Raw genomic sequence first — 13,798 nt, forward strand, 5'->3', positions numbered from 1 at the left:
TGAGACAAGGTCTTGCTAGGTTGCTGAGGCCAGCCTTAAATTTGTTATAGTCTCAGACTCCTGAATCGCTACCGTTACAGGCGCATACCATTCTACCTGGCCCTATCCTATTTCTTGCAAATCTTTTTTTTTTCACCAGTTTTAATATTTGCCTTTAAGCCTGTGTATCATATTTTTGGTCCTTTACTGATAGTTTGTTTTTTATTGTTGTTGCTGTTATTTTTAAGCTACCTTTTTTTATTCAAATAGCTTATATTCCAATTTCTCTTATATGAACTTAATAGTCATTACAGCACATCACCTTTATAAAAATGTTTAGCTTTTCATTAGTATTCTTTGCTTATTCTCATTTCCTCTCTCTGATGGATGAAAAACTTACACTCTTACAAGGAAATGTGTAGGAGATATTGTCATAGATAGAGTGTAAGAAAGTTAAGGTAGTATTGACAATGATGGCTTTGCATAGGTGCTTCCTCTAGAGTTGATGTAGAGTTGTCTAAGTGCCCTTTCTTAGAGATGATGTAAATTGAACATTGTGGTTCAATAAAGAGAATCCTAGAAGAGTAATGGAGTTATTGATTAAAGAATAGATTAGCTGTAATGTTATTTTTTTAAAATAATTTTTTAGTTGTTGATGGACCTTCATTTTATTCATTTATTTATATGTGGTGCTGAGAATTGAACTCAGGGCCTCACACATGCTAGGCAAGTGCTTTACCACTGAACCACAACACCAGCCCTTGCCATGTTATTTTATATTTCTTTTTGAAGAAAATATTTTTGGTTAATTTGTTTAGGATTTCAGAAGTAACTTAGATGTGTAATCATCTTAAAAGTTAATTTGTTAACTAGAAAGTGAGAAATAAATTATTTATTTCTACCATTGCTTTTGAAGGGAGAAATTCAGAAAATATATTTTTGGGGAAGTTAAAGGAAGACTGTATTCCTGCACCTCGCTCTGTTGGAAATATTAAAATCAACTTCACCCCTCGAGTATTCCCAACTGCACTCCGTGAATCAAAAGTAGCAGAAGAAGAGGAGGTAGGTACACTTGCTTTTGTTACAGTGATACCAGTTAAAATGCTTTAATTTCATTTCATCTGTCAAAACTTGTATTAGTTCTGTATTTTTAAGTATTTATTATACTAAAGACTTCATGACTATATTCATGAATGTTTTCTTATGAGAAAGTATATTTTGGGGCTGGGGATGTGGCTCAAGTGGTAGCGCGCTCGCCTGGCATGCGTGCGGCCCGGGTTCGATCCCCAGCACCACATACAAAGATGTTGTGTCCGCCGAAAACTAAAAAATAATTATAAAAAAAAAAAGAGAAAGTATATTTTGAAGGTTTATTGTTGACTCCCAAATACTGATGAGAGAACATTGATTTAATAAGTATTGTTATTATTTATTCTAAGAGAGAAACTATTGCACTTATCATTTATTTTATCAGATGCATCATTTTCTTCTTTTTTTGGGGTGTGTGTGTGTGTGTGTGTGTGATGCTGGGGATCTAACTCATAGCTTTGTACACACTAGGAAGCTGAGCTATATCCCCAGCCCTTGGTAATATATCAGTGAACTTTGGAACAGTATGTATTTTAGAAAAAAAAAAAGATTTGAAAATTATCATTAAACTTTCTCAGCCCTGGACTTTAAGTATTGTATCTTTAATTACATAATCACTAAGAAGTATATTGTTTTACTGTAAAGCAAGACTTATGCCTCTCTCAGCTGAAAAGTTGTTGTACAGACTAGGCACAGTGGCACATGCCTACTATAATCCCAGCAGCTGGGGAGGCTGAGGCAGGAGGATCACAAGTTCAATGTTGGCCTCAGCAACTTAGCAAAAATAAAAAACAAAAAGGGCTGGGGATATAGTTCAGTGGTAAAACACTTCTGGGTTCAATCCCCAGTACCAAAAAAAAAAAAAAAAGAATAAAAACAAAAAAAAAAACCCAAAAAACAAAAAAGAAAAACTGTGGAAAAACTGAAGATCTTAGCTACTTGGGAGACCAGCCTGGGCAACTTAGTAAGATCCTGTCGAAGGGATGGAGGTGTAGTTCACTTTCCTAGCACATACAAGACCCTCAGTTGAATCCCCAGTACTTGGGGTTGGGTTTGTATAAAGACTGACAGTTTAAAATCATCATCAAATAGTGCATTTTCTGTTCAGGCTGCTATAATCAAAATATCACAAATTTAGTGGCTTAATCAACAAACATTCCTTTCTTATGGTTTTAAGATCAGGTTGGAAGGAAGCATGGCCAGATTTTTGTTGTGGATCCTCATCCTAGCTTGTACACGACTACCTACTTAATATACCTTCATATGATGGTGGGGAAGAAGAGCTTTTTGATCACTTTCTTTTTTTTTTTTTTTTTTGTACTGCTGAAGATTGAACCCAAGGGTGCTCTGCCACTGAGCTATATCCTCAGCCTTTTTAAAATTTTGAGACAGAATCTTGCTAAATTCATTAAGGCTGGCCTTGAATTTACAATCCTCTTACCTCAGCATCCCAAGTACTTGGGATTACAGGCATGTGCCACCACTCTGGCTTTTCTCTTCCTATATGGAGACTAAGCCCATGATGGGGTTCTACCTTCATGATTTTATCTAAATTACCTCTTAAAGGTCCCATCTCCAAATACTGTCACGCTGATGGTTGGGGCTACAACATATGAATTTGGAGTGAGACACAAGCATTCAATCTCTAAATCTAAATAATATTTCTATCCATTGAAAGAAGATGAAAAAATCTAAAGTTAACTGTTAATTAAAAAATCAGATCTTTGTATATGATATGGTTTGATTAGAGTTTGTCCCCCATGTTCATTAGCTTTCTGTCACTGTGAAAAAATACCAAAGGAAACCAACTTATAAGAAGGAAAGATTTATTTTTAGATCACAGTTTTGGAGGTTTTAGTCCTTTGTTGATTGGCCCCATTTCTTTTGGTCCTATGGTAAGGCAGAATATGGAAGCACATGGCGGAGGAGACCTATTTACCTCATGTTGACTAGGAAGCACAGATAGAGTAAAGGAACTGGGATCCCAGTATCCCCTTGAAGGTCATACCCTCAATAACCTAACTTCCTTCCATTAGGCCCCACCTCCTAAAGGTTCTTCTTTCTCCCAATAGTACTGCAATCTTTTTGTTTATTTATTTATTTTTTAATTTTAGGCTGCAGGTACCAAGAATTGAACCCAAGAGCACTTATCCACTGAGTCATAAGCCTGGCCCTTAAAAAAAATTTTATATATATATATATATATATATATATATATATATATATATATATACACATGTATACATATATATGTATGTGTGTGTGTTTTAGTTGTAGATGGACATGGTATCTTTATTTTTATTCATTTATTTTTATGTGGTGCTGAGGATCGAACCCATCAGCACAGATGGAACCCAGTGCCTCACACTCGCTAGGCAAGCACTCTACCACTGAGCCACAACCCCAGCCCTCCCCAGCCCTTTTTATTTTTTATTTTGAGACAGGTTCTCACTAAGTTGCTTAGGGCCTCACTAAGTTGTTGAGGCTGGCTCTGAACTTATGATCCTCCTGCCTCAGCCTCTTGAGTCTCTGGGATTACAAGCATATGCCACCACGCCTGGCTGTAACCAAGCCTTTTAAAACATGGCTTTGGGGGACATTTAAGATCCAAACTATAACATCCCCCAAAGGTTCATATGCTAGAAACTTGGTCCCAAAGTAAAGATATTGAGTGGTGTTAGATCTTTAAGTGGTGAGGCCTAGCAGAAGGTACTCATTAAACTGGGTAATGAGTACACCATCCTTGGAAATGATTAGTGCTAGTCTTGAAGAGTGGATTATTATAAATCAGAGAGCCTGGCTGTTTCCTGTCTCCTGCTTCCTTATGTGATCCACCCCCCTACACACCCTGCTCTCTCTCTTTTACTCTCCTTCTCACCACACCCTTCACACTTGTGCCCACCACATGCCATTCGCCATGTTGTAATGTAGCCAGAAGGCTCTTACCAGAACCTGACCAGGTAGGGGTCATTCAGTCTTAGACTTAAAAGCCTCCAAAACTGTGAGCAAAATGAACCTCTTTTCTTTGTAAGTACCCAGACTCAGGTGTTTTGTTATAGAAACACAAAATAGACTAAGACAGTGTCCTTTCCAAGCCTTCCTTTTCATTTCAGTGGCTACATAAACAAGCTGAGGCACGAAAAGCAATGAATACTGATATTCCTGAATTTTGCGACTTAAAAGAAGACGAAAAGAACCCAGAATGGTTAAAGGAGAAAGGAAAGTAAGTTGTTTAAAATCTGGCCATGCGATGTAAAATGTATGTAGGCATTGGTAATAATCACATTTTCTGGATATTTTGACCTCTGTGTTTATACTATTTGTTAGTGGGGAGAGATAACACAAATAAGCAAATAAGGTAGGCAGGGCCTCCATACTTAAGAAGTCAGATAATATGACAAATATGGGTCTTATTTATTTATTTTTGGTACTGGGGATTGGCCTCAGGGGCACTTGATCACTGAGCTACATCCACAGCCATATTTTGTATTTTATTTAGAGATAGCATCTCACTGAATTGCTTAATGCTTTGCTTTTGCTGAGGCTGGCTTTGAACTCATGATCCTTTTATCTCAGCCTCCCGAGCCTCTGGGATTATAGGCATGCACCACCACTCCCTGCTATGGGTCTTATTTTTAAATATAAATGTCATATAAATGAAAATATTTCATCTTTTGGGATGTTTATTAACATCCCTTTTAAAGCTGGGTGTAATGGTGCACACCTGTAATCTCAGCAGCTCAGCAGGCTGAGACAGGAGTATCACAAGTTTCGAAGGCAGCCTCAGCAACTTATCAAGGCCCTCAGTAACTCAATGAGACCTTGTCTTTAAGTAAAATACAAAAATATGCTGGGGATGTGGCTCAGTGGTTGAGTGCCCCTGGATTCAATCCTCAGTACCAAAAAAAAAAAAAAAAAAGGATTAATTAATTAAATAAAATCCCTTTTAAAATCACTTTTACATTTAGCATAAGTCCTTCCTAATACCTTCCTTAAAAACAGTTTTTAAAATAATTATTTTTATTATTCATTTCCATTTATTAAAAAGTACTTAATTGCCAGGTGCGGTGGTACATGACCTTAATCTCAGCTACTCAGGAGGCTGACGTCAAATTTGAGGTCAGCCTCTGCAACTTAGTGAGATTTGTCTCAAAATTCAAAGGGCTGGGAATGTAGCTTACTGGTAGAGTGTTCCTGGGTACTGTCCCCATACCACAAAAAAATCAAATTTAAAAAAATTAAGTCCCAAATTATTTTTTAAATTGCATTTTATATCTAAACTGTCATTGTATTTTCTATGTTTGGTTCTGTGCATGAGTATTTTAATACAGTTATTAAAAACAGTGAATCCTAGTGTATTCTGGGTAGCAATATGAGCTCATACTTTGAGGAAGTTGTGGATTTTTTTTTTTTTTTGGTACCCGGAATTGAACCCAGGGGCGCTTAACCACTTAGCCACATCCTTATCCCTTTTTGACTTTTTGTTTTTTATTTAGAGACACAGTCTCACTAAGTTGCTTAAGGCCTCACTTAGTTACTGAGGCTGTCTTTGACTTATGATTCTCCTGCCTTAGACTCCCAAGTTGCTGGGATTACAGGCATGTGTCACTATGTTCGGCTTTCTTTTTTTCTTTTGGAAGGTCCATTAGACAACATTAGTTCCTTCCACCTGCATAATTTAGGAAACTATCTCAAGATCTTTAACTTAATCACACCTGCAGGGTCCTTTTATCATATTAAATAACATATTAGTGAATTCTTGGAATTAGGATTTTAGGATGTAGACATCTTTTGGGGGAACATAACATCTCTATTTTTCTTTTCTCATATTTTCTCTTGGTCTTTTCTTCTGTTACAACACCAGGGGGTGGTTTGTTGCATTTAGGTAGATTAGGCAATTTTTCTGAAGGTTAGAAGCTTGAGATATGATAGGTTGGTTCTTCTTATTCTGAACAGTAAAATTAATGTGATCTTTCCTCTTCTATCTCTTCTTCCTTTTTTCCTTCCTCTCCATTTATTCAACCATTAAATCAACATCTATTGATTACCAGTGACTTGCCAGACTATAGCATGGAACTGCACTAAGAGAGCAGGGTAGAGACACACAAATACTTTAATATTGAATGGGAAGTACAGTAAGTTAGATGAGGAAAGGAATATGAAATTATGGAAAATGGGCACCTAACCATAAAGGCAGGAAGGTAAACTGAGAAAAAGCTTTATACAGAAAATAGTACTTGAGTTCCTTTAAATGATAACTAAGTTTTAGGAGGAATATAGAGAAAAGCATTTGTTTTAGGCAGAGGTGACAGAATGAACAAGAACACAGAAACAAGAAATAGTATGATGAAACTACAGGAAATTTATTCTTTGCTGAAACATAAAATTTGACACTATGGAGATTGACGAATGAGCCTAGAAGAATGCTATAGAGGCTTGTAAGATTCTTCTTCTTTTTTTAATGTTGTAGTTGAAGGCCTTTATTTCTTTTTATATTTTTTATTCTTATTTGTTATATATGACAGCAGAATGCATTACAATTCATATTACACATATAGAGCACAATTTTTCATCTTGTAAGATTCTTACATGTTGGACCATAAGGTGGAGAAAAACTTTTTTTGTTGCAAAAACCCAGACAAAGCCTTTGAATTATGCCTCTATTATAGAGAAAGGGTGATTGAGAAATATTTATGGAGTAAAATGGTCAGAAATTATTATTATTTTCAGTGTTGGGAATTGAACCCAGGGCCTTGAGCATGCTAGGTAAGCTCTCTACCGTTGAGTTATACAGCAGCTCAGAAATTCTTGACTGATTGTTGGGAGTGAGAAAGAAAAAGTACGCGGGTGACTTCCACATTTTTAGCTTGAGTGATTGTGGGATGCCACCAACTGAATTTTAGAATACTTAGAAGAAGAACTAGTTAGAAGGGAATGCTAGTAATTTTGATTTTGAATAGGTTGAATTTGAGATTGTCTCTGAAGCAGTGACAGTGTGCAACAAGTATGAAACTCAGGGAAGAGGCCAGCACTACGGATATATTATATTTGTGGGTTATCAGCGTTTTAAATAGTAGGTAAATTTATAAGAGTAGGTAAGATGGGCTGCGAATATAGCTCAGTGGTAGAGTGTGTGTTTAGCATGTACAAGGGCCTGGGTTCAATCCTCAGCACTGAAATAAACAAAAAACAAAAAACAATTTAAAAAAAAGTTAGTGGTACATACTTGTGATACCAGCTACTTGGAGACTGAAACAGAAGTTCACAAGTTTGAGAGCAGCCTCCGCAACTTAGTGAGACTCTGTTTCAAAATAAAAAGTAAAAAGGGCTGGGGATGTAGCTCAGTCCCTAAATTCAATACTAGAGAGTACTACTGAAAAACAAAAAGTCTCCCAAAACAGTGTATAGACTTACAGCAGTGGGCTGAGGATAGCACCTAGTAACATTTAAAGGACCCACAAAATGCTGCTAGAAATAAATGAAGTGGAAACTCTTAAGGAAAGGTTTTGTTTGTTTGTTTTGTTCTTCTTTAGATTAGAAAAGGTTTGAATAAATTCAGAGGCAGGAGAAATAAAAGGTCATTGAAATGTCTCTAAAAGTGGAGAAATTTAGGTCAAGGCTAAGGTTGGAGGGATTGTCTGATTTTGTTCAGTTTTCTCTTTTTCAAAGTTGCATTAACTTTATAGTACAAAAAAAATCTTTTAAAAAAATTTGCACAAGTCCCCCTTTCTCCCTGCATCTCATTCCCTGTAATCCCAGGGATTGAACTCAGAGTCTTAGCACATATAGGCAAGCATTCTACCACTGAGTTTATGCCCAGCCCTTTAGTATATATTAAATGTATTACATGGAAGTCTCCTTTGAGTTTTCACCTAGTTTGTGGTCTTCCTGCCTACCTTGTCCCTAGCTGTAACCAATCTTGAAAACAGTTTTTTAATTGTATTCTCTTATCTTTAAGCTGCCGTTGTCATAATCACAGTATGGTAACAGTTTGTGATAGTTTCCAAAAGTTTTGACATATTGAGAGTTCCTTAAATTCTCACATCAGGACCAGGGCTTGGTGGCACATGCCTTTATTCTCAGTTACTTGGGAGGCTGAAGCAGAAGGATCACTTGAACACAGAAGTTTGAGGCCTGTCTAAGCAATTTAGTGAGACCCTATCTCAGAAACAAAACAAACCCATGCACGCCTGTAATCCCAGCTTCTCAGGAGGCTGAAGCAGGAAGATCACAAGTTGGAGGCCATTTAGGGTAATTTAGCAAGTCCCTATCTCCAAACAAAAAAATAGAAGGGCTAGGGATGAATCTTAGTGGTAGAAACAACCCTGGGTTCAATACCATAGTACTAGAGGGGAAAATCCTCATAATTATAGTTGGGTAGGACTAACTGTTTTTGCACTTATTTAACATGTGTATAGAGAAACTAGTAGCTTTGGGGCTGAGGATGTATCTCAGTGGTAGAGCACTTCCCTGACATGTGCAAGGCCCTGGGTTTAATCCCCAATACCAGAAAAAGGAAAAGAAAAATAAAGAGAACTGGCAGCATTGCACAAATTATTTCACTTAATTCCTATAATAACTTGACCAGTTGGATATTACTGTACTCATTTTATAAGGTGGAAACAGGAATAGGGAGTTTGAGAGTCTTGGCTAAAATGATATATAGAATTTGGGATTTGATTCTAGGCAATATGAAGCTTGTGTTCTCACCCAGTGCAATAGATTTTTCACACATGAAAAATAATACACTTCCATGTAAAAATTAATAAATAAATAATTTTTTTTTGAAAATACATTTCCAGTCCTTTTGTTTCATTTACTTAGCCCTAATAAAGGCAGCCCCTATGTTTGGGGTATGAATTGGTCCTCCTTGCTTCCTGAGAGTGCAGTGCTAAGTGTATATAGCTGAGTATTGTGTTCTGTTGGATTGCTTACTTTGTTCTAGAAAATGCTGGCAAATTAACTTGGGATGGACAGAAACACTTCATTTTCTGAGATTGGAAGAAAGAACGTAAAGACAAGTGTGGCTCTAGATAGATTTGTTACTAGAGATACTGATTAGCGGGTTCTGTTGAGAGTCCTACTAGATTAGAGAACATGAATTCAGAGAGATTCCAGTTAGTACAACTGTGTGATTTGTTTCCAGTGGTGTTTAATCTTTCATACTTAAGCACAGAAAAGGTAGATTACTGAACTAGGATTGGAGATTATTTATTCATTTATACAGTGATACTGGAATTGAACCTAGGGCCTCAGACATGCTAGACAAGTGCTGTGCCACTGAGCTACAGCTACAGCCCTTTTCATTTTTTATTTTGAGACACTGTCTTACTAAATCATCCAGGATGGCCTCAAAATTGCAGTCCTCCTGCCTTAGCTTCCCAAGCATCTGGGATTATAGGTGTGCAGCATCATATGTAACCAGTGTTGGAATTTTGATTAACAAGTACAATAAAAGACAAGAGGCCAGTGATTGCTCATGGGAAAATACCTCAGATATGAAGCCATGGTGTTTAGTTTTGTTAGGAAGGTTGAGATGCTGTGAGAGGTCTAGTGGACCAAGAGGAAATGGAGCTAGCATAATTGAGCCTGGAAAATGCCAATCCCTGTAGGTCTCCTGATGGGGAATTGAGGGGCCTCAGTAAACAGCGTGGTAGAAATAGCACTGCCCTTAGAGAAGAGCCAGATAAATTTTAAGAAAGCATTTTGTAGAGAAGTTGAGGTGTTGGAAAGGATTTGGAGTTGATACAGATGTAGCAGAAACAAGAGGGAGAAAGTGCAGAGACTAAGGGTTGGAAAAGGCCACAAATAGGAACTTTGGCAGGAAGACAGGAAGAGGTTTGCTTTTTGATCAGTGTCCAAAGATAACATGGTCCTGTCTGAAAATATAAAACAAAAATGGGCTGGGGTTACTGCATGCCTGTAATCCCAGCGCCTAGGGAGACTAAGGCAGAAGGATCACAATTTAGTGAGACCCGACTGTCTCAAAAAATAAAAAGGGACTTGAGATCTTAACTCAGTGGTAGAGTACTCACCTCTTGGGTGGGAGACACTGGGTTTGATCCTCAGTACCACATAAAAATAAAATAAAGGTATTGTGTCCATCTACAGCTAAAAAGATATTTTTTAAAAAGAAAGAAAATTTAAAATAAATAAATAAATAAATATGCTGGGGATATAGAGCTCAGTGGTAGAGTGCTTCCCTAGCAAGTATGTGAGGCACCTGTGTTCAATTCCCAGTACCTGTCCCACAACACGTGAAAGCATTCTTAGAAAAAAACAGAATGTTTTCATCTTTCTTTACCTAGCCTTCTACTGCTATGTCTTAAACACCAGAGCTACCTTAAAAAAAATACATACATATATATATCAGGTGATTTTATTTGCTCATGAAAGTATTTACCTTTCCAAATAGCATTGTGGATAGCTCCCTTTTTTTTTTTTTTTTCCTTTCTCTTTGTGGTACTGAGGATTGAAACCAGTGTCCTCATGCATGCTTGGAAAGTGCTATGGCACTGAGCTACATGCCTAGCCCTTTTTAAATTTTATTATTATTATTTGCACTGGAGAGAGGGGTACTTTACCACTGAGTATATACTCAGACTTTTTTATTTTTTTGAGACAGGATTTCACTGAGTTGCTGAGGGCCTTGATAATTTTTTTTTTTAAGAGAGAGTGAGAGAACTTTTTAATATTTATTTTTTAGTTCTCGGCGGACACAACATCTTTGTTTGTATGTGGTGCTGAGGATCGAACCCGGGCCGCATGCATGTCAGGCGAGTGCACTACCACTTGAGCCACATTCCCAGCCCGGCCTTGCTAAATTGTTGAGGCTGGCTTGGAGCTTGCAATCCTCTTGCTTTAGCCTCCCAAATTGCTGGGATTACAGGCTTGGACCACTATGTCCTCCTAAATTAAAAATAAAAATAAAAATAAAAATTTTTTTTTTGTACCAGGGATTAAACCCAGGGGTGCTCAACCACTGAGCCACATCCCAGCCCTTTTTTGTATTTTATTTAGAGACAGGGTCTCACTGAGTTGCTTAGGGCCTTGATAAATTGCTGAGGCTGGCTTTGAACTCATGGTCCTCCTGCCTCAACATCCCAAGTTGCTAGGATTTTTACAAGTGTACACCACCTCGCCCAGCTAAATTTTTAAAATATTGAGACAGGTCTTGCTGAATTCAGCCTTGCCATGAACTTGCAATTCTCCTGCTTCAGCCTCCTGAGTAGATACGATTACAGGTATATGCCACCACACCTGGCCCGAGTAACTTTATTGAGAACATCTCATATAAAATAGTCTGTGTGTTCTAATATAAGTATATACATGGTATGATGTTATTTAATAGGTATATATGGCTCAGAATTGGTAAATAACTTTAATAACTACTTTTCTAGATACCTGTGTCATATGAGAGAGATGAACCATTGTTTTATCCCTTTGACATTACTTTGTGCTTGATATTTAGCATGAGGTTTTTTGTGCTATATACTTAAAATCTCTTCTTTCCCCATATTAGGGTCACTCGAATCCCATCTGCATACCTTACACTCTCAAATTCTAACATAAGATTAGAGGATATGGGCTGGGGAGTGGCTCAAGTGGTAGCGCTCTCACCTGGCATGCGTGCGGCCCGGGTTCAATCCTCAGCACCACATACCAACAAAGATGTTGTGTCCACTGAGAACTAAAAAATAAATATTAAAAATTCTCTCTCTCTCTCTCTCTCTCTCTCTCTCTCTCCTCTCTCTCTCCTCTCTCACGCTCTTTAAAAAAAAAGATTAGAGGACATTAGGATATATAACTCTACAGTCTAGCATCTAGCATCTTATTATTGTTGTTATGTAAATTTACCTTCTACCCAAACTCTAGTGTCAAAATTTTTTTTTAAATTTTCTCTAAGTGTCAGGTTTTGTAGCCTACCTAAAAACCCAGTCATTTTAAAATTGAGGCTGTGCTTTGCTTTTGCTTTTCCTCTTGCCACCCAGGGTAATTATGATTCCAAATCCCAGTTTAGTATGTGGGAAACTGCTCCTTGCTTCTAGTGCCAACTTATGCTAGTCAGACTTTTTGCTTTTGCTGTTTCTGAATTTTCTGCAGCTGGATTCCATCTGCTTGTTGGATGTTCCTTTACTTTACATTGGACTTTTTTTTTCTTGCATTATTGGGAACTAAATCTAAATCCTTGAACATGCTAGGCAAGTGCTGTACCAGTGAGCAACATCCTCAACCCCTTTAATTTAAAAATGTTTTAAATTTAATTTTAATTTTGAAACAGGTTGCTAAGTTGCTGAAGCTTGCTTCAAACTTGTGATCCTTCTGCTTCAGCCTCCTGGTTTTTTATGCAGATTCTTAAACACCTGTTACTATTTTCTCCCAATATAGTACACAGTTTATACTTTCCAAATTGAATTTCTTCCATTACTTTAGTTTGGGTCTATGCCTCTGCAAGAACTATGAGGGATTAGCCCACCACACTCTTGAACACAAGAGATTGAGCTGGATGTGGCATATTCCTGTAATTTCAGTGACGCAGGAGGCTGAGAATTGCAAGTTCCAAGCCAGCTTAGACAAAACTAGTGAGACCCTATGTCGAAATAAATAATTAAAAAGGCCGGGTGTGGTGGCGCATGCCTGTAATCCCAGTAGCTAGGGAGTCTGAGGCAGGAGAATAATGAGTTCAAAGCCAGCCTCAGCCATTTAGTGAGGTCCTGAGCAAACTGGTGAGACCCTTTGTCAAAATAAAATATAAAAAGGGTTGTGGTTGTGGCACAGTGGTTAAGCACCCCTGGATTAAATTCCTAGTACCAATAAATAAATAAATAAAAGGATGGGGATGTAGTTCAGTGGTAGAGTGCCATTGGATTTAAACCCCAATACTGCAAACAAAAAATAAAAAATGAAACACACACACACACACACACACACAACAACAACAACACAGGAGTCTCATGGAGGCCAGAGACAATGGATATTATTATGCAAGACACAGCAAGTAGCAAGAGCTTCATGTTGGCTACTCCCTTTGCCCATCAAGTCAATGCAGAGGTGAGCCCAGGTAGGTGCTGTATACAAAGAGGTTTTGCACCAAAGCTGAGGAAGGCTAATCTTAAGGAAAACAATTTTTTTTCATAACAGTATTACAAACAAAGCTGACAAATCTTGCCTTGCAATGAGACATTTTAGAAGTCAGAGGAAGGACAAATTTATTCTTTTTGTGCTAGGACACCCATCTTTTGCTCTTGGCCATCAGCACAGTTGTTCTCAGGCCTTCACACCCAGGGTTTATACCATTGACTCCCTTAGGTCTCAGGCTTTGGGCTTTGATTAGAACTACACCACTAGTTTTCTTTGGTGTCCAGTTTGCAGATGCCAGGTCTTGGGACTTCTCAGCCTCCATAACTGTATGAGCCAATCCCTCATAATGAATTTTTTTCTATACATCTATAAGTCATGAATTGGTTAATGACCAGGATGTGTTCTGAGAAATATGTCATTAGATGATTTTGTCATTATGTGAACATCATGGAGTATTCTTACACAAACTCAGATGGGTATGACATCACTAGGTGATAATAATCTTAAGAAACAACCATTTTATGTGTAGTCCATTATTGACTGAAACATTGTTATGTGGTACATAACTGTATATGTCCTTTTAATTCTTTTTCTCTGGGAAACTCTATAAGTACAGTACCTAGTATAGCCTAACTTGTCATTTTATTTA

The 13,798-nt window shown here is 37.5% G+C and overlaps 1 protein-coding gene across 3 annotated transcripts in view; it reads left to right on the forward strand.

The window, feature by feature from the left end:
• Positions 1–13,798, forward strand: part of Dnaaf4 (dynein axonemal assembly factor 4) — a 51,685-nt gene that overhangs the window by 25,577 nt on the left and 12,310 nt on the right. For all 3 annotated transcript variants that reach the window (XM_005316594.5, XM_021726893.3, XM_005316595.5), the window contains exons 5-6: positions 896–1,041; positions 4,182–4,291. In XM_005316594.5, coding sequence (XP_005316651.1) covers positions 896–1,041; positions 4,182–4,291 — 256 coding nt within the window. The remainder of the gene's footprint in view (positions 1–895; positions 1,042–4,181; positions 4,292–13,798) is intronic.

Source organism: Ictidomys tridecemlineatus, chromosome 5, assembly GCF_052094955.1.
Source record: "Ictidomys tridecemlineatus isolate mIctTri1 chromosome 5, mIctTri1.hap1, whole genome shotgun sequence".
NCBI classification, from domain to species: domain Eukaryota; kingdom Metazoa; phylum Chordata; class Mammalia; order Rodentia; family Sciuridae; genus Ictidomys; species Ictidomys tridecemlineatus.